This window comes from Nelusetta ayraudi, unplaced genomic scaffold (genome assembly GCF_046127955.1).
Source record: "Nelusetta ayraudi isolate G7.1 ecotype Tasmania unplaced genomic scaffold, CSIRO-AGI_Nayr_v1 ptg000151l, whole genome shotgun sequence".
NCBI lineage: Eukaryota > Metazoa > Chordata > Actinopteri > Tetraodontiformes > Monacanthidae > Nelusetta > Nelusetta ayraudi.
The window spans coordinates 2,377,106-2,397,796 of NW_027466201.1; the positions used below are offsets into that span (position 1 = coordinate 2,377,106).

Here is a 20,691-nt window from a genome sequence, read left to right on the forward strand (position 1 = left end):
ATGAATGAAAGCTGGGTTTTCTTTTCTTGCTTGCGCCTCTCTCTGAGAGCCAGTGTTGGACCTGCAGTTGAATCAGTGCCCGTGTTTCCAAAGAGGCCAGTCGGGGGTGAGAGAGTTTCCCCTACCTTAACGCCGCCGAGCTCCTTATTAGCATGAATCAACAGCGGCTGCGTGCAGATGCTGTGTTTGCGCACGCGTGTGTACAGTAGCAGCACGGTGAATGGAGGCATGTGTGCGTGCGTGTGTGTGTGTGTGTGTGTGTGTGTGTGTGTGTGTGTGTGTGTGTGTGTATGTAGCGTGTGTCGGGTGGGCAAACACGGGGATTAAAATGTGCTGCCTCGAACTTGGGGACGCTGCAGCGTAGCGGCGGCAAGACCCTCTCGCCGTCTTTGACAACTGCAAGAGTTCAAGGAACAGACCTGGCAGTGCGCTGCAGCTACAAGGAAATGGACTTTATGAAGAAAATTAGTTCCTTAATGGCCCATAATAGGTGTATATTTCTTTGCTGCCTCTCCTTTAGGGCTTGTGGTCTGGCGTTTTTGGGTGCCTGAGAAGTTTTTAGAAAAAGAAGAAGAAAAAAAAGGTGTGCGAGGAAACACTGGCTGTGAATGTGGTGTGTCAAGACCATTGACTGTATATAAAAATGGACGTCATGTGACCTAGCCCATTGGTTTGTGGCTAGAAATTCGGCTTACTGTTAGGGGCATTGCGAGTTTCTTCTCCGTCCTTCTTTTACGCGCAGCCTGTTGTCAAGACAAAAGACTCATCATAATCACTGCAGGGTTATTAGCAGCTCCAGCGTCAGTGGAGGTAAATTACACTTACAGATAATGACAAATGGGACAACTTTGCAGGGTTCTGCTCGTTTGTTTTCATTATTGCCAGTATTTTGTAGCTGTCAGATGCTCTAGGATAACGATCATGTTAGCTGTTTGCTGCCTTTAGTTCTGCGTATTATGAGAAATTACAGGAAATAGTGGCACGTCAAATGCGAAGAACATGATATTGGTCATGTATTCTGACGTTGACAGCGCACTAAACCACCAAACTGTGACTATTCCCTGTATTATCCACGACGGAGGTAAACTGGAACACAATTCATATGAATCAGTCGTGTATATATCAGTTTGAGTCACTTTAATTTGTTGCCTGAAAACATGTGCATGGTAATAATAATTTGTTTGGTTCTCAAACTCAAGCAGCTGGCTCTGATTTTAATGCACTATGCAAGTCAGCCCGCAGGGCCGTGTTTAAAGGTTGCAGTGTGTAACAATTACAGGGGTCTGCTGGCACGAAGTGGTATTTAAAAAACACACTAAAAATAAATATTTTGTTTTCATTTGCTAGTGATAATTATTTTTCATGATTGTGGTTAGTCAACAGTCAGATGTGGCCACTGACTGTCGGAACATTAGATGCTACTGCTCGACTTGGCACACGAGCATCCCTTGCGCTGCCCATTGTGTCTGGCGTTCAGGAGCTCGGGTTGACTTTAATTTACGATGACGTGGGAAAATTGTCTAAAAATACTCTGCAGTTCTTGGAAGTGGCAGCCACCATCTGCTGCCCCGTGTGTGCGCGCGCGTGTATGTGTGTGTGTGTGTGTGTGTGTGTGTGTGTGTCCGTCCCAGTTTAAGGGCCAGTGTCACTCTGTTAACACTAAACTGAACAACACCAACCCTTCATCCGGATGCCTCAACTATTATTTAAAGAAAAGTGGCGGTCGGAGGTTGAGGCCGTCGTGTGGAATGTAAGCAGACACCTCGACTGTGACTCCAAAATATTTGTCAGAGTTTACGTCTTCCAGGCGCAGGAAGACACCAGCGACATGTGCTAAACACATGGCCAATGCACTTTATTTGGCACCCGATGAGAGAGAGTGTCTGTGTGTGTGTGTGTGTGTGTGTGTGTGTGTGTGTGTGTGCGAGCGCACGCACGCACGAACATGCATGCGCACACGGCGGTTCAGAAGGCGCAATATGGTGATGTCATGAGGTGCAAGGTGGTCTTCCTACAGACGCACTTCCTGTGGTTTCTGGTAATGGGCTTTGTAAACTGTCCTCACAACTACACGCACACACACACACACACACACACACACTGAAGCGTCTTTTTTTTTTTTTTTTTTGTACCACCTAAACTGCATTTTTTTCCTTCACTGACATGCCGGCGAACATGTTGTGCATGCAAACAATTGAGTGAATGAAATGAATCTTTGCTCATGCTGCGCTAGCGAGCTGAGAAGCAGCAGCAGCAGCGTGAAAAACAAGGGTGTGACGGCGTCCTAACCAAGCTGCGGTCCAACCTGGCACTGACCAGCGCCACAGAGCCCAACAGCAGTTTCGGCCAAGCAAGACATTTACGTAACGGAAGCTAAAAGCGCCGAGGTCGCGGCTCTGCCTCTCGATCCGAGCGAGTCCCGCGAGTGCACGTGAGCGTAAAACACATATCGACCCCAGCTTTGGTGCTCAGCATCGCATGCGTTCACCTGCAGGTGTGTTTTGTCAGATTTACTATTGCACAGCTAGATTGCATCTGCAGAGATGGGGGGGGGGGAGATACGGGAAGAGTGAGTCACGGCCGGGGAGTGGTTTGATTCTTCCAAAGTGCTAATTAGGTAAGAAAAATAGTCCTCAAATATGATTATAACGATGATGTATTTTGGGGGGATTAGAAGTGGAGCGGGTCGGCGGAACCCTTGTGCAGACCTCCCTGGCTCTGCTCCGGCTTCCACTTCCTGAGCGTTCGCCTCCGACTGCAGCATTCGTCATTTTAACTGCCCTTTCAGTGTTTCCGCAGGGTACGGCACGCTCGGATAGGCTCCAATTCCTAAATGAGGCTGATAATGTTTGTGATTACAATCTAAAGGTCGGTCAACAGACATTTTTTAATCTAGGGATCATGTTTTTTTTTTAGGACTAAAAACTTAGCTACCACTGCGCAGGGTTCTGTGGGTAAACTCAACCCAGAATGAACCAATAAGTGAGCAAAGTTTCTTGTTCATTGTTTGTCTTGTCTTCTCCATTAGTTCTTGATGCAGCGCCCCCTGCAGGCGAGGAGTCGAAACACCTTTCAAAGCTTTCAGTTATTGGTCCAGTGCGTAGAATTTGGCTGGATTTATGATTTTTACATCGGTAAAAGCTTAACATACTGCCCATAAGTACTTTAATAAAAGCGTATACTCGTAGTACAATAAAAGTAATTTGGTTTACCAACCTTTAGAACGGTTCTCATATAAGTTAGGTTTGCCGCCCTTCTTTTAAGGACGCCAGCCTGACAGTTGTGTATTTAAATTTTTGCACACTTGAAATTCTTACTTTGCACCAGCTGAACGTCGGAACCCCGAATGCCCCCGACTGTACCGCGGACCATTGGCTCTGTGCACGAGGTGTACACGCCACGTGTCTGGAATGAATCGCGTCCTCGCTGAAATCGCACCTCGCCGTGTCAAAGGCGGCCGTGTAAAAGTCCCATAAAGGTCCATTGTGGAGTAGCGAGCGGGCTCCGTGGGAGCGCGGCCGCCTATTGTGTTTTTTATTCCTCCCCGTGGAAATCGACAAGAAGCTCCCCTTGAGAGTCGTGGCCTTGAGAGCAGGTTTTTTTTTTTTTTTTCTGGGCCCGTTCCTTCGGTTTCCACTCCGTCGCTCCTCTCCTCCGTCACCGTCTTTTTCCTATCTTCCCCCGCTCCCCTGTGAGATTGAACATCACACAGGCTCTTTCACGCAGGCCTGTTTGCTCCGCGGGGCCCGAGGCCAGTGAGGTCCGGCCGAGGGTCCGTTTCTGAACAAGCTCCGGCGGTGCGGCAAAACGTTCAGTCCACGTTGAGGATTTTCTTCCTGTGTCCTGGTTTGTTATTTGTGCGCGTACACATCGCGATCTTCAACCTCTGGAATCCCTCTCCCTCAATTTCGGAAGAAATCCAGTTGTGCTACCTGGAGATCAAGAGCGTTCCAATTTGAAGAAACTCATCTTTTGTGATCCAAGCTAAATCGAGGCGCCCCCACCCCGGCGTTGCGGCTAATAACCAACCCCTGTTTTTAGGAGTGGCCTCACTTCTCGCGTGTGGCAGCAGAAGCCTCGGTGGCTGCAATCCGTTAAAAGTCGCTGTCGTGTTAATACGACCGAGGTATCGCTCGTCTTTTAATAAAAATTCCTCCGGTGGCTTCGGTCCACGCCGCTTCTTGTCCTCACGTCCCGGCGTGCGCGAACTTTTTTTTGGTGGAGCCGTTGTGTTCGTTCTGTGAAAGGGATTTCGGGGGCCATTGAGGAAGCTGCAGCTGCCAGCGAGTGCAATTCATCATCCTCCGCCGAGAGATCACAAACTGATTTCATCGGGAAATATGTTGTGCCTGTGTCTCTGCCTCTGACTCTCTGCCTCTTCATTTCCTCCGCTGCTCCGTCGACCACGGCAGCTGTTTTTCCTGAATCTGGCTCATCTGTCACATGATGAGCCCGGAGGAATTCTGGTCCTGTGTAGGAGTTCTTGTGCACGTTTTTTTTTCTTTCTTTTTTTATGATTCCTCCTCCTCCGTTCTGGTACTTTAGTCCATTGTTATCTGCTCTTCTGCGAGATATCCAGACTTGCACCTGTGACCTGGATGTACGCATTCAACACACGTGCATCTCCAGTGATGTTTTATCTTATTTTGCCTTTTTCGACAGGGGCTGGATAAGAAAATCCAACATGCCCTCACACCCACTCGCTGAGAAGAGCTCATGTAGCAAAGGAAGCAACATCTGGTTCACTTTGCTAGCCGTAAAAAAAATAAATGAATAAGGGAAAATGCAGAAAAGAGAAACACTAAATGTTGGCCGTCTATTAAACACGCTGGTAGGCAGATTTTGTTTCAAGCTAACCCAGCAGGGGAGCAGGTCACTCTCTGTGCGCTCAGCCAAGTGATGCTCCGTGTTTCCTCGCTTCAGCTTTACAGTTTGGCTACAGGCTTCCGAACATTGTTTTGAAAATTCTTTGCATTAAATTTTTTCTATCCTTTTTTCTGTCCATCACATTTTCACAACAGCCAATGATTTTTTTTTTTCTTTTTTTGCGAAGACTTGTGATGTTCCACGGACCTTCACTCAACCCCAGTGATTCTCTAAACTCTTGCCAAAGCCGGCCAGAAGTAAAGAAAAACACAGAAAAGCTCTGCATTGCTTCAAACACTTCCACAAGTTCTGATAAAATCGCAACTTGCTGCATCAATGCTAGCTTCTAACTGTAGCTAGCCTCGCAGTCACCGTTTTGTGTTTTTTTTTTTTTCTTTCAAAGGGCAGCTTTAACCTGTCATGTTCAAATAGATTCTCTAAACATTTAAGATTCTTATCTTACGCCTTTGTGATCTCGTCATAATCAAACTGCGGCAGCAACATGCTCCGACAGGCTGGTAAAATGCTAGCAGCTCTTTCTCGGATGAGCAATATTTCACATAAACTTCCGCAATCGAGCTGCTGCGCAAGGTTACTTCAGTAGTTCTCAGTAAGAAAAAAGAAAAGTGAGATCTTGTCAACCCGACAGTGTCAGACAATTTCTGATTCACTGTTTCTGTGCTCATTCATCCTCCTTTGTGCCTCTTTCATTCGTGCGTCTTTGGCCTTGAGCCCAAAGCTCTGCGCGGCCGCGATAGAAGCTCGCTCCAGGTTCTCATCCACGCATGAAGCCCAGCGCAAACACAGAGGCGACGCTCCGCGAGGAACCGAACGCTGAGAAGGAGCCAGTCGGCTTTACGCTGGGGAAAAATGTCTGTTTATACTCAAAACAGCTAAAGCACGTGTGACAGGGAGGATGAAAGGGAGATTGTTGGCGCGCCGATCGAGGGTTCTTCATCCGTCATCTGAAAAGTGGCCGCCGGAGTTTGTCGATAGCCAAGTGCGGTCTGTGCCAACGGGGTTTGCGTGGCGAAGATGAGTTTGGTCGCCATCGTGCTGCCACTGGGCGTGAGCGTGCGTCCGTGTGTTTTCTCCAGATATACCCAGAGAAACGCCTCTTTGACCCGGCGGCGGCGGCGGCAGCACCGCGAAGGCCCAAAACAAGGGTGCTAGATTGTTCCGAGTTCCCACATCCAGATGTTCTTGTTTTGCCATGATTAGGGGGTTTAGATAAAACACAATATTTTTTTTTGGGGGGGGGGTTGAGTTTTTATTTTTAAAAAATCTTTTAAAACAACAAACTGCTGCAACCATGAGTTATCTGAAACTGGAGGGTTTTTTTGATGATTGTGTTTTTTAACAGGAAGAATGAAAACAGGCTTTCATAAATAAATGAGGTTGTAAAGATATAGAATCTTTCAAAACATGATTTTTATCTTATTTTTGTGGAGCTGCAGGGCCAAGGGAGCTGTGTTGTCAACAAACAAAATTTCGTGCTTTTTCTGTCCCAAATCCCTCTGCATCACAGCCAACAAAAAGACAAAGAAAGCTTCCAGTCAACATGTTTTTCGTAAGAAAACACTGGCGAATGCAACATAGCAATCACCGTTTTGAACATGAAGGTTTCCCATAGCCTCAACACAAATGTGAAGACCTGATTTAGCTGTAAACAATAAACACATTTGCTTGCGACTCTGAAAAACTCCAATCCCTGTTTCTTTATGTTGCGTCAAATGTGCCCGGAAATGGTCGGCAAAAATGATATGATCCAAGTAAAACTGAGGCGGGTGAACATAATGCTAACGACTGAAGCTTACGTCAGCGAGATGAAGCTACTGTAATTGGGGCTAACCAAAAAGTTTTAGAGGCAAACTAAAGCTCCTTTGAGTTCACCAGTTAGTGGCGCTAACTGTAGGTAATCGAAGCTAACCGATTCTGAGTTGTTCAAAATTTCTCACAAACAATATCAGATATCAGACATAGCATTTTTTTATGGTGCAGACGGCATCACGCTACCGCTAATTGCACAAAAGCTCGCAACAAAAGACTGCTTCATTTTCCCTTAGGGCGCTTGTGTATTTGTTCCAGTCGTACTCGTCCGTGGCACAGATGTTACTGCGGCGGCTCTGTGTGGGAGCCAAGCCTTTTTTTCCTTTTTTTTTTCTTCGCACTCTGCATTTCCGCATGTGGCGGGTGTTTTTTACATTAGGAAGCCGGTGCAAAGCAACAGACAGCTGAGTGGTTGCCCATTTGTGGTTGGTTTTAATGAGCTGGCTGCGCAAGTTTAACTGCCTCTGCCTCTGCTGCTGCTGCTGCTTGCTGCTGCTGCTGCTGCTGCTGCTGTTGTTGTTATTGTTGTTGTTGTTGAACAAGCGGCTGCCCTGAATTGCATCCCAGATTAATCAGGACTTAAGTGTTTGTTTTTTTTATTTTGTTTTGTTTTTCACGCTAACCACTTCACATTTTGAATGTATATGCTTCCTGCCCTATCGGCCTCTGTTGTGTGTTACTTTCCTGACAAAAAAAAGCCAGACTTAAAAGGTCCCCTCCATTTGACTTCTTTTGTAGGGGTGTTTGGGAAAAATCACTGGTCAGTCAAAATGGCCAGCGGCCGGCTGTTAATCCATAAGGACAGGCTAGCGAGACAGCTGGTGTCGTGCCCACATATCCACAAGCCGAGACGAGGAGGTACGTACACACCGCACCGCCGGCGCCTCCCTGAGGGGGAAGCGCGCCCGTCCAAGAATGAATGAGCACCACAGCCCTCTGATTCACAGAAATGCTCCTGACGTGTGATTATTTCTCATTACCGAGGCGAGGCAAGGCGTCGCCACCCCACTGCTGAGCACCGACTTGACAGTGTGCCATTGGACCCTACATACCTGTTGACCCCGATTTTCTACTTCACGGCTCATTTCCCCGTTTCAAAGGCGCCCAGTTCACCGTGGGGGGGGGAGGGGGTCGGTTTCTCTCCTCTCGCTCTGCGAAGGCTTTCCCACAGCAACAGATTTGGCTACTTGACAAAAGCGATGCTAAAGTGCAAAAAAATACATCTCCTTGCATCTACTTGTGGAGTACTTGCATCACAACTGTGATGCCGTCAACAAAGCACTTTTTCATTTATTTATTTTTTTCCTTTGTGAAGTGCAAGTGCGGGAATCCCGCCGCAGCGTCGGCTTTGGGGGTTTTGGGTGACGCTCGGCTGCTCCTAATGTGCTTACCGTGCACGCCCCAGCTGCCTCATTTGATTTTATACTTTGCTCGGCTTCTGTCGGCCTCGTCGACTTCTTTAAACCTTACGACGGCAGCTGGGCCCCCACAGATACTGTAGCTGGTTTTATCGAGTGTGGAAAAGCTGTGGCTGAAGGCAGGAGCTGGTCAGTGGACATCTGACTGATTTTGCTTGTTCCTAGTTTGTGCCCGTCAGGTACAATTTCGCTCCAGTGCCTTTAAAAATGTCATATTCAACCCTCAGTTTATGGTATTGACGATCAGTTTTAGCAGAAATGGTTTGTTGGACTTTGTTCCGAAGAGAACAAAAACGAGCCTATAAGGTGGTTTTTGGACATTGTCATTGACCTGGAAGGGGTGTCCTTGGCGTATCATTAGCCTCTGTTCAAAAGGAGGAAAAACTTGGACTTTTATCATTCCTGGAGAGTTTGCAGGCCTATTTGAGACACAGAATTCTTCAAAAACTTTGGTAAAGTGAATTTTTGGCGGAATATTGAAGCTTTTAGCAGGGGCCAAGGCCATGGTTCCTTGAACTACGTCGGTTTCCTTCTCCATCTGGGCTTTTTCGCCGCGATCCAGCGCTCCCCTCCTGGGTCGCCAGTTCAGTGGAGCACACAGTGGCAACCACCGGTGTCCACAAATGATATGATGACAGTCCTCCCTAACCCTTGCGCACATCTGCGCACGTTGTGTGGGTATCCTTCGCCCGCCTCCCTTCCAATAACCTAAATTCTAGGGCAGCCGTGAGTCCGCAAGGCAAGCCCCACGCTCCATGCTTTTTGGTGTTTCATTTTCTTTCTTTCTTTTTTTTTTTTTTGTTTTACACCTGCAATAACACGGCAGGGGCACAGCCCGTATATTTGTTTGCCAAATCCGTCTCACCGTTGTTGACTCTGGAGTAAGTGAGGGGTGATGCGGAGGTGGGCGTGTAGTGGGTGGAGACCCTGACCCGTAGCTTAACTCCCTTCTGTAATTAGGTGGATGGGTCGGGCAGTGGGTCTTAATGGAAGGGCCACTCCCACACTTCAAATGAAAGGCTTGGGTGACCACACACACGCACACATGCACACGGATTTCGCAGACATGTATGTGGCCCGATGCTGCTCTCTAATATAGGAACAAATGCAGAGCTGGGTGTGTTTAAGGCAACCCGTCAGGAAGAAGTTATGTAATTTTTTTGACGGAAGCGCCGGCCGCTGCGACTCACTGCTGCTCCATCCTTTTAAACTCTTCCACATGTTGCACCTTCTCGGATTTGTTGCGTGTATACCGTGGAGCTACGAAAATGGAGTTATCCATTTTTTTTTTATTTGACCCCGTCGCTCTGATATTGTTCATGGTTTGCACGGATGCTGGTTGAAATGTGAAACTTGGGTCTTAACGCCACGCGGAACCTGTAATCTTGTGTCACATGCTTGTCGGACATTCCATGGCAGCACTTCTGAAACCGTCCTCCATGCGGCAATGGTCCTTTCCTGTTTTGGTTTCTCAGCTCCCCTCCTCAAACCTATTCTGGGACGCGTCTCCTTTGCCAAGCACTACTTAGCAGGGTTGCCAGTCGTCGCTCAAAGTAAATGAGATGGTCTCTCCTTAAAATACATGTTTATGAAATTCCCAAAGTGACTGTAGCATTCCTGATGCAGGCCAACACCAAGCGGGAAAATTCCACAGTCTGGAGGTATTGTTGTGGGACCATGCGGTTCAAGCCTGATGAGTTATTCACGTCGAAAGCGTGGTTACATGTTTCAGCTTCTGTCTTTGATGCAAAAATGAAGTTTCTTCAGAAGTATAACCAAACATGTTTTGCCCACTGATGCCTGTTAACCCAGTCAGAAGAAACTCCCATGTGAATCAGCGGAGCTCTCTTAGCAGGGTTGCCATCCAAATTCAAGCCAAAAAATGATGTGAGGGACAAAGATGGCAGTTAATCATTGTAATAATTGTGTCATATTTAGTTCATAAATGTCTTCAATGAGAGCCAACGGTTGGTTAAAATGAATGCTCTTGTCTTTTTAAAGCTAACCCGCAATCTGTTTTGAGTTTTTCTCATCAAGTTCTTTAGAGAATCAAAATAACGGAATTTCTAGACATTTAAAAATCTTCCATCTTTGTCAATAATCAGCATCAGTAACTATTTAAGTTTAGCAGAATGAATAATGCCTCAGTATTGCCGCTCGATCCACAGCAGATTTGTCTATAACCGTGTTTGTGCTTGAGTTTTTTAGAGCACAACGTTGCTTTAAGCCTGAGTTATCGAGCCCTTCTTTCCAGTCTGAATGTTGATTTATAGACTGTTTCAGTATAAATCGATGAAAAAAACGCTACTGATTTAGTGTGTGCTGTCCATCTTGTGATATTAATGGCATAATTATACCAAGGAATGGTTATGCAGCTGCTCTTAGGCCAGGGGGAGCACATAGATCTTGTGACACAGTAATCCAATTAACCATTTTGCAACACGCCTGTGCACACCCTCACTCCAGTTAAATCTTCTTTCAATCACAAGCACTCGACCTCTGTAACCTCTCCGAACATCTGTCTCCATCATCATGCCTTTAAAATACTGACCTGAAATACATTGGAATTATTACTATGCTGGTGAGGAGCCATCATTTATAAGCATGTTCAAGTGAGAGTTAAACAATAGAATTGAAAATTGTAACATTTCCACCTGAGACATTTAAAATCCACTAAATTGTTTTCTCTGTATTTATTCACTATTATATTAAAGTAACCTGACTGTCAACGCTCAGCAATTCTTAGATCGTTGGTGTTTGTATTGCATATCAATTTGAGAGCCCAAGGTTTGCCTTCCGAAAAAGCCAAAACTTGGAAGGTGATTGGACAAAACATCTTTCTATCATATCCAAGCAGGCCACTCAGCTTTGATTCTGCTAGTTTATTTGGGTGGTCACGGCCAGTAGTTCCACTGAAAAAAAAAAGTTGCTGTTTTGAAAAAAACAAATGAATAAAAATAAAGCTTATGAGGAGACAATACGGCTCGTAGAGAGGTCACAGGTCCTGGTTGGTGGAGGCGATTGTCCGTGATGGATGAAGCAACGTAGATCCTACATGCTCACCCTCAGAGCCTTGCAAATGACTTTGACAGGCGTTGCGACCACGTACCTATTTTTGGCCATCCTTGAGGAAAATGGTGTTAACTCATGTGAGAGTTGTTGGAGTGGATCCTAACGGGGCGACATCGAAGCCGTCAGCGTATTTATGTGTCCAACTCCTGGTCGAAAAGTGCTTTACGATGTTCACGGACGGAGAATGTGTGTGTGCTGCTGATGCACAGCCAAAAGAAGCGTGGGGCTAATTACTCATAGCTAGTATATAACTGTCTCAGGTATTAACAGCTTTTAGGAAGTCCGACAGCCCGCTTCTGTACAAAGTACAGACCATAATAATATCTCTAAGCGCATGCCAAGTGCAGGTTTGGCTGCTGTAATATTTCCATCTTTTTATGGTTTTGTTCCCTCCTCACATTCCAACATGCCTGACCCTTCTTCTCTTCTTTCCCGGGCAAACCACCTGACAGTTGCATATGCAATGGAAGTGATGCGTCTCTCTCTGTGTCTGGACCGGCAGCCAAAGAAAAGGGCTGCCGTTCTGAGGCCAGAGTTGATAGTCTGACAGTTGACTGAAAGGCCCGGCACAGAATCCTCAGTGTGCGGCCCAACTGAAAGAGCTTGCTTGTTTCCTCATAAAACAGCTTTGCATTGTTCGGTCCGCTGAACACAGAAGTTGTATCTCGTTTTACGACAGTCTGGCAGAAGAAAGATACACTGTTCTCGTAGGGTTTGGCTGCAAATTTGGAAGTTTGAAAACTTCCAAACTTTGAAAAGTCCACGGCTACTGCTACTTGCTTCTTCGTATTTGTTCCAAAGGTACATCAGTTGCAAAAAAAGAACCCCATCCTTCTTGTTGGTGTAAGTTCTTCTGGTGACTCACTCCCCTCGAGTTTCTTAATGTGTGATTGAAAGAAAGATTAGAAGAGACACACCAGTTCCCTGTTTTTGAAAACCCATATCACGGCTCTTTACCGCTCACACTCTCCACGAGATAAGAAAAGTTTTCATATCCTCTGACATAACAGAGTTTCTTCACTAACTAATTGCTAGCAGTTAGTTGCAAAAACAACATCCAGTTATCAGTTCTTCATAGTTTTGTGAATACACTGCCTTCTTGTGTGGGGGGAAACTTTGAGACATCATAACAAGCTAATTTCCTCTCAGTCTCATCCATCTGACTTCTGGAGACTTTAGCCATGGCTTGAAATAACAGATTGTACTTAACACTACTTTCTTTTGTTCATTTTTTTTGGATGCAGCCTTGGGTGGACAATTTATTCAATACCAATTTACCCAATCAGTGCCTACAGTAGCCAGGGTCTCTAATGTAGTGAATAATGCTATTGTGGTTTCATCCAAGTTTCCAGAAGATCTAACGGTCTAATTTGTCTCCACAAATCAAACGCTGCTGCCAGTGTTTTGATGCTCCTGGACGTCGTTTTGTACAGGCTACATCAGGCGGAGACGGAGAGATGCTTGCGTGAAGTTATTTCAAACGCGACAGCACCTAAGAAGTGAGAAAATGTCAGAGGACTTTTAAGATCTGAGAGGAGTGCCCGCTGTGCTCAGTTCTGGATGATCTCATGAGCGCAACGTGCATGCAGCTCCAGCTCGAAGGCCACAGCAAGTGTCCTCAGTCTGAACATGGTGTTAAACTGTGCTGTTTCTCATCATGTTTTACTTCCAGGCCTTAGAACATTTGGTTGACGCCACACTAGCAGTTTGTTGTGTTGGCCCAGTAATGACTTCACCAGACAGCTGGGGTAGGTAGACTCCAGCAGCCAGAGTGCAGGATAAACAGTGGTACATTTCTTCCCCCCCCCATTGCCACCATACACATCATTTGAGTGGAATTCTTTTCAACCCTCAATTTGAACATTTCTTAAAAATGTTATAAAAGATATATTTGGAGCATCAATTTTGGGAGAACCACCCGTTTAAGAGGTTCAATCAGTCAATCACATATTACTTGTATCACGCTTTCAACACCATTTTTACCTCTGAAGAAGTACGCCTGTTTTAAAGCCTTGCCCTATACGCTGATGATTCACTGCTATTTCACGCTTGTTTTTCCAATTCCAGACCTTATATTTGTCCTCTGTTTGTCTTTCCAGGTGAATCCACATATCTGAATGACCACGGACCCCCTGCTCCAAGAGTAAGGCTTGCCCCTTCGCTTCTCCGTCTCGCACGTCTCCTCTCTTTTATCTATATTTTCCCCCCATTTTGGACCTTTAATTTATTTTTTCTGCCCCCTCGAGCCTCCTCTGTCTTGCCTCTGATGTGCTGCCCTGGTGCCTCCAGCGCAAGCTCAGCCCAGACAGGATAAGGGTTAGGTCTGTGTGAAAGAGCAGCGTGCAAACTCGCTCTAAATACCAAGTAGACCTGCTTCCAGTGCTACAGTAAAAGTCTCCAGCGCGCGCGCACACACACACACACACACACACTGCGCCGACACAGGGGCCTTGTGTTCATCCAGCTGCATGCGTGCATCTCCGCTCTGTGGCCCCCCTTTTTCTCCCTGCCAGCTTCTTTTCTTCGCCGTGTCTGCCCTCTTGTTCATCCTTGTTGGTCTTTTATCAGTCGCCACCTTATTTTCACCTCTTTCGTCGGCTGTCGTTCTTCACGGGGTTTTTTTTTTCCAATTCCGTTCCGGAGAGAGAAACTCAAACACTCGAGAAGAAATTTGGTCTCCGGTTCTTATTTGTGGCGGAAGCGGCCGTTTCTCAAAGTTTAGGACACGTCGTGAATTTGTTTTGCAAGTTTTTTTGTGTTTGCATTGAAAATCGCTTGTTTACGGCGGCGGAGCCAAAGGCAGACAACCTCAGCGCTCGTTTTCGTGCTGATAAGGGCTTAATGTTTTATTTATTGGAGCGGACTGCGGCCGACTGAAGCCTTGTTGTGAGCTTGATGGAATTTGTCTGACTCCGTTTTTTTTTGTTTTTTTTTAGGGGGAAAGTTTTTATAATCCAGACAAAGCAAGGTTGCTTTAAAGCTCCTGCAGGTTTTAAACGCCACAACTTGTATTAATCCGAAATATTTTGCTCAATAATCACAAATAGGTTGTGTCAGTTTTTTTTTTCCAGAGAAGGAATTCGTAGCACAAGCCAGCGTGTCCCACGGCACCTTTGAATGATTCCCAATAGTTACATTATTGTACAAACATGGGAGCTCCTGCATTCATTTTGACTTGGATTCAGCATTTTTTTTTTTCTAAACAGCCAGCAGGGTCTCCAAGAAGCAAAGGGATAGATGGAATTCAGTTTACTCACAGACATCTTCACTTTTGAAAAGAAAAAAAGGACACATTTTAAATAAAGTGGTGATGTTTTTTCATCAGCTTTAGCTCTTATTGTAAGGTCGATGCACTATTATAATACAGGACTGCAGATATGGTTCAATAACTGAAAAGAGGATGAACCCCTGTGATGCGCCGATTTGCTTCTGATGGACTCCGAAATATAAACATAGCTGATCACCAAGCAACCCAGAATGGAGAGTTTATTGTAAATAGATCGCAAGATACAAATATTCAAATAATGAAACTGTGATTACCAGATGGCCAAAATAAATACAATCAAGTTTGAATGTTTACATGTCTCATAATTAATGTGTTATTTTCCTTGAACACTCCCTTAAAGGCCTTTATTATAGTTCCAGCCTCAGCCATCAAGACAAATCCTCAAATGCGCCCCTGCCGCTTCTAATCTAACAGCTTTACGCAGATCTGACGGAGCGCATGAATCCTGCATGGACCGAGTTTATAGTCCGACCATTATTTCTGCTGCCCTTGAATGATCCCACATGTGTTGTTGTCTCATCTAGCAACGCAAACAAAGTTAATTCCATGTTATCCTGCGGCGCATCTGCAACATGCGTCTCTCATTATCTTTCTGGTGACGGCTCTGTGTGTTGGAGATTTATCTCTGACCTCAGCAGCTAGGGTCAGTCCCACTGTGACCACGCACAAGATATATATATTTTTTTAAATGTAAGAATAAAATATATATATTTTTAAATGTAAGGATGGGAGCGTGGCAGTAATATTCACTCCAGGAAACCAATTTTGTTTTTTTGTTCATTTTGTTAAACGTGTTTTTAAAAGGTTATTTGACTCAATACAAATTCAGCATCACGCCTTGATTGACAGTTAAGTGCTGTCGTCTGTCATACAGGTAAGGTGGCACTTTATTATAGATGTCTTACCTTGAAAGTAGATTGAAACATAGTCAGTCTTAATATCTCTATTGTTCACTAGCGCTTCAGTTCATCTCAAATGTTAAGCTGACATTCATGCAGGTTTAGCAGGTTAATGATTATGTAACAAAAAGTTTTTTCAATCTTTATTCTGTCTTTCTGATCAGTGCTTTTGGCAGCACATTTTGCAGACGACGTTATAGCTTCCCTCCGAGACTCCGAACGTCCGTCAGTTTGCCTCGATCCACATGGACGCGCTCGGAGGAAGGTTTTCCACTACGGCTGCCTCCCGCCGCGAGGAGGCTGTAGATGAATGGACAGCTCATTAATAACAGGAAGCGCCCTTGAACACCCCAGCACGGGGTGCACAGTTGACCCTAGAGAGTGCTGAACCCGAGGACGGCACTAGCGAAGTCCAGTTGAGTGTCGAGTCGGCGGCCGCGCAAACGGCGTGATTTTAAGTGCAGCGGCCCTCAAGACTCTCTCCTATATGATTTAAAGCGCCGTCCAGCGGGGGTGGTTGGGGGGTGGGGTTCCGCCTCCGCAGACGTGGGTGGTCAGGAAGGCCCAGGAAGCCGGACCCCACGATTCATGTGTGTTTTCTCAGCCAGCGAGTCAAAACAGCGCTCGGCATTCAGTGTGTTCTTGGGCAGAGCGTGAAAAAAGAAAACTGGGGAGCTGTCAGTGGAAGTGAAAGGTGACGGAACGGCTATCTGCTTGATATTGAGGCTGACTGGGTAACAACTGGTGTTGCGCAGTGCTCTCTTTTTTTTTTTGGCGTTTTTTGTTTCTCAAGATAAGAACCTCTCACTCTCTGCAGCCAACAACTCTGTTGACCTCTCGGAAACCTGAACCCTGTTGAGAGGCTACGTCTGATGTTTCCTTTTTAGTTAAGCAACATCAGGCCGTCGAGGTCCGACTAGGTTCAATTTGTCATCATATCAGTGGGGGCCGTGTGCGCGCTGTTCCGCCCGCCCTATTGCCGCGATAAGCCGAGAAGCCTTTGTTTACTTGGCGACCTCGGAGGAATGTTGAGTCACTGTCCAAGAGAAGCATCATCCCTCAAAATCATTTCCAATCGAAACTCTCGCCTTTTGCTGTAATTCACCACGATATCTGCAAAATTTATCATTCTCTTCTTGAGATCATGACAGGTCCTCGGCGGGTGACACGAGCTCGAGCACGCCTGTCGCGTGAACGTGCGTGAGCCTGCCGACACCGCAGGTTAATTGTTTTTTTTTTGTTCGTTTTTTGGATTCCCACTCAGAGCTCCTTCATCCCGGAGCTGAGCTACACACCCGTCTTATTTCCGCACAGTCAAACGAGTTCGATCCCATCTAACACTCTTAAAAAAAAACAAAAAAAACAATACCACCGCAAGGTTGAAGCAGCGAGAAATGCGTCACCAGCCTGTTTCTCCCTCCCCGCAGCTTCCGCTCTCCTCGACGACTCTTGTTTCTTGACCTCTTTCGCCTTCGCTCAATCTGGAATTCTGAGACACCCGTCCTATTAGTGTTAAGCCTGCACTTGGGTGGGATGAAAATGAGCAAGTGTGTGTGCGTGTGTGTGTGTGTGTGCCTGTGTGTGTATGTCTGTGTGGCCACTCTGAGCTCTGCTTCCTTTGCCAAGAGCTCCAAAAGGATTGCGGGGATGACTGGACTGGACAGTCCAGTGAGAAAAAATGTGGCCAAAGGTTTGCTTCCATCTTAAATCATTCATTCTTTTGGGCTCGTTGCAACAGTAAAAAATGTGCTCGTAAAAAGGAAAAGACTCATTTCAGACCAACTTTTTTATGACCAATTCAATTGGACAGATATTAAAGTTCCACATTAGGGACGCAGACACACAAGACAGGAAGTCTTGAACCCATGAGGGACATTGGTATGTTATGGTTGATCGCTGTCGTCCTCTGAGCAACCCGTTCCCTTCTCCTGCCTCCCACCTTAACTTACAGGGTTAGTTCAAAATCTCCTAAGCCACGGAGCTGTTTTGGAGTAAAAGCAAGACACGCCTACACACAGATCATGTGGACTCAGTCCAAACGCTTTGTCTTGAAGCAGCAGTGCTGACATTGCTGCAATACTATCATTTATGACCGCCATATTGGTTCATTGGATGAAGGCATTTCCATTGAGGAAAATCCCGAATTGTGATGCGGAATAGAAAAATCTTGCATATCAGATCATTTATGCAAGGTCATTTTTTTATTTTCTTTTTTTTTTTTTTTTTTTTGGGGGGGGGGGGGGGGGGTGAACTGTCTCTTTAACTTTAACTTGAACCAACTCTCATTTTTCTCTCACTCTTGCCCTCACTGGTTAATTCCCCCTCATTCTTAAGGGGCCACTTGTGTAAACGGCGAGGGCCCTCGGGGATAATTGTCAAATTAGTGCATTCTTGCACGGCCAGAAATGAGTCTCATGTTCGACGCTCGCACGTCGGCCGCCACCTCCACCCTCTCGCTGCCGAAGGCCTCTGCCATCGACGGCCTTGTTTTCAGAGGCGACGCGGCACTGCGCGTTTCCCCCCCCTGTCCCAAATCCCCTGACTCACCGCTGAGCTACTCGCTTAATTGGTGAGTCATGAGATGTTCAGATGTCACATGCAGTGGCTTGCGCGTGGGTGTGCGTGGGCGTGCGTGTGTTTCTGATAAAAACACCGGAAAGTTGCATCGTTGTTGCTTTTCAGAAAATTGAGCAAGTAGCTTTGACTCATTAAGTTCAGTGGAGGAACAAGCAAATGAGAGTGAGACCAATTTACAGCGTGCATGAGCCACCGCTCAGTCTTCCTCTGTCTGTGCGTGTGTGGGTGTATGTATGGGTGTGGGTGTGTATCATTAGCCCTGGGGAAGTGTGTGGAAAGAAGAGGTCAAAGGTCAGAGAAAGTATTGCACAAGCATTGGAGTTTAATGAATTTTCCTCATGTCGTCTCTTTCTGTCCCTTTTCCTTCTTTCCTTTGAAAAAAGGCTGAAATTCTTTCTTTTTCTTTTCTGAGCAAAACTGGCTGTGTGCGCCACATTCTGCAAAATTCCCTCTACCCGCCTTTTTCTAATATGTCATTAGCCTGCGGGTGAACTTCGCCCATGACGAAAAAAGCTCAATTTTGCTTCTTTTGCTTCCTTCACTTTTGCAAGTAAGTTAGTGCTAAAACTGACTGTTGAAAATTTTGTCCAACACCAGACTTGCAACAGTGTCACTTTTAACAGGTGTCTATAACTCAACGTTTTGCAGGAGGAGGCTGTAAACAGAGGGCTAATAATTCAGTAACAATCAGTGTAAATAAACCTCGAATAACATTTCCTGCCTTAACACTGTCTCATTTAACACGTACAAACTGGCACGACGTGTAGTGTAATCCATTTTTTCTCATGGGTGTGCGTGTGTGTGTGTGTGTGTGTGTGTGTGTATTTGCAGGTGATCCCATTCCCCAGCCAGGTGGTTTACAATCGTGTGGGGAAGTGCGGCAGCCGGACGGTGGTCATCTTGCTGAGGCTGCTTGCCGAGAAGCACCAATTCAACCTGGTGTCGTCCGACATCCACAACAAGACGCGCCTCACCAAACATGAGCAGGTGAGTCCACGGCAATCACGTGAACGCGGCTAAAGAAGAGTTTGAGAGTTTGAGGGGTTTTTTTGTGATAAATTGTGGCTTTAATGAGTCAAACATTGATTTATCAGTTGCCTTTGATGCTTTCAGTTGGCATACTGCAAGTGTTAGAGAAAATAATGCAAATTCAAGGTTGATGTGTTTTTAGTTTCAGTTTTCCGCTATAGGCACTATTTACTGTTTTGGAAAACATAACATAAAAGAAAGTTCTGCCAAAACCGGACCTGGTTCAAAGTTTCCGCTTGTCATTAATATAAAAACAATGAGGAGCAGCAGAGGTTCTCCTTCTGAAATATCTCAGCCTTGCAAACGTTACGTACTTAGAGGAGGAAAAACGGTTCTTGCTAGAGAGCCGCGGCCTGAATGCTAACGTGCATAGCGCACGACTGAGAACGGCAGCCGATTGTTTTGACACTCGGCACATAATTTGCCTCCGCCGACCCCCAGAGGATTTTATTTTCTCGCCCAGAAATAAAAACAGTTTGTAAATAAATGTTTATTAAATTAGAACGGGACTTACTGCACCAAATTTGTGTTTTTGAAAACAGGCGCTGTTTTTTTTTTTTGGCAGGATGGTTGCACAGACTTCACTTTTACTACACGATTAGGATTCTGGCTGTTCCCAAGCATCACCAAACAATAACCCCGATGGTTGGAAGAGTATTTAGAATTTAATCTCCGCGTCGTCTGTGAAAGCTCAGTGTGCTGACATGAGCAGCGCAGTTTTGTTTTGTTCCATGGGTGAATCACTGTTTTTATGCAGTACAGTGCAAGTTTATATTTTATTGTTTATTGTTGCAAAATTCTTTAAAAACAAAGGATGAAATGATTTTTTTTTTTATGTATTGATGAATTTGCTTTTTAATTCCTCCTCTTCCAATCTGTTATGATTATTTTATCCTTTGTTAGTTGTTAACAAGAATCAGTTTTCCTACTAACGGGCAGAGTTTACTCATGAACTCAAGTTACTGCACAGGAACTGATGTTGCACTGAACTGTTATTACAACTTCATTATTTCTCAGAGATGTGCGTTTGAAGTTCCTCCATTTGAAAAACCTGCATGCGTTTCCCTGGTTTCCTTGGTGTTCTCAGATGTTCCCGGGTACTGAAATCTGGAAAGAAAATCTGAACTGCGGCACGGAACGCAGTGACTTCAGCTGTGACTCACATTCCTCAACCATCTCACTGGCAACACCCTTCAGGAAGGAGCAGCTACTCACCCCACATTTCTGAATTGTCAGCACTTGCTAAATATGTCAAACCGCTACTGACCGATTTGATGCAAATGTTAAGCCAATATTGACACAGCGACTTGTTTATCCATTCATCAAATCCCAGAAATACTGGCGGCTCACACAGTGCCCTGACACCATGAGACTCATTATGTCTCTCCACATAATACTTCTCTGTGAATGGTCCAAAGCGACTTGTGCATGCGTGTGTGTGTGCGTACTTACCTACCTATCCAACGAGGGACATTTGTGTCGTTACACATTGACCAACAGCCAAGACGTTTTTTCAGGTCCTCTCTTGGACACATTTACATTCACTCCACACAAACGTAGGGCATAGAAATATTAGCTCATATTAGCATATTAGCTAGTTTGTTTTTATTCTCTGGGAACGTAGTGATATACTGGTGCCTGGTTTCTGAATTGTACAAGTGGTTCGTACATGCAGACTAAAGCATTTGGTAGCTGAAAAGAGGACGTCTCACTG

General features: G+C 45.5%; 1 protein-coding gene across 2 annotated transcripts in view; it reads left to right on the plus strand.

The window, feature by feature from the left end:
• usta (uronyl 2-sulfotransferase a) overlaps window positions 1-20,691 on the plus strand; it is a 50,396-nt gene that overhangs the window by 15,169 nt on the left and 14,536 nt on the right. The window contains exons 2-4 of one of the 2 annotated variants that reach the window (XM_076013506.1): window positions 7,435-7,554; window positions 13,286-13,329; window positions 18,780-18,935. In XM_076013506.1, coding sequence (XP_075869621.1) covers window positions 7,435-7,554; window positions 13,286-13,329; window positions 18,780-18,935 — 320 coding nt within the window. The remainder of the gene's footprint in view (window positions 1-7,434; window positions 7,555-13,285; window positions 13,330-18,779; window positions 18,936-20,691) is intronic. The other variant, XM_076013508.1, reaches the window with a different exon arrangement.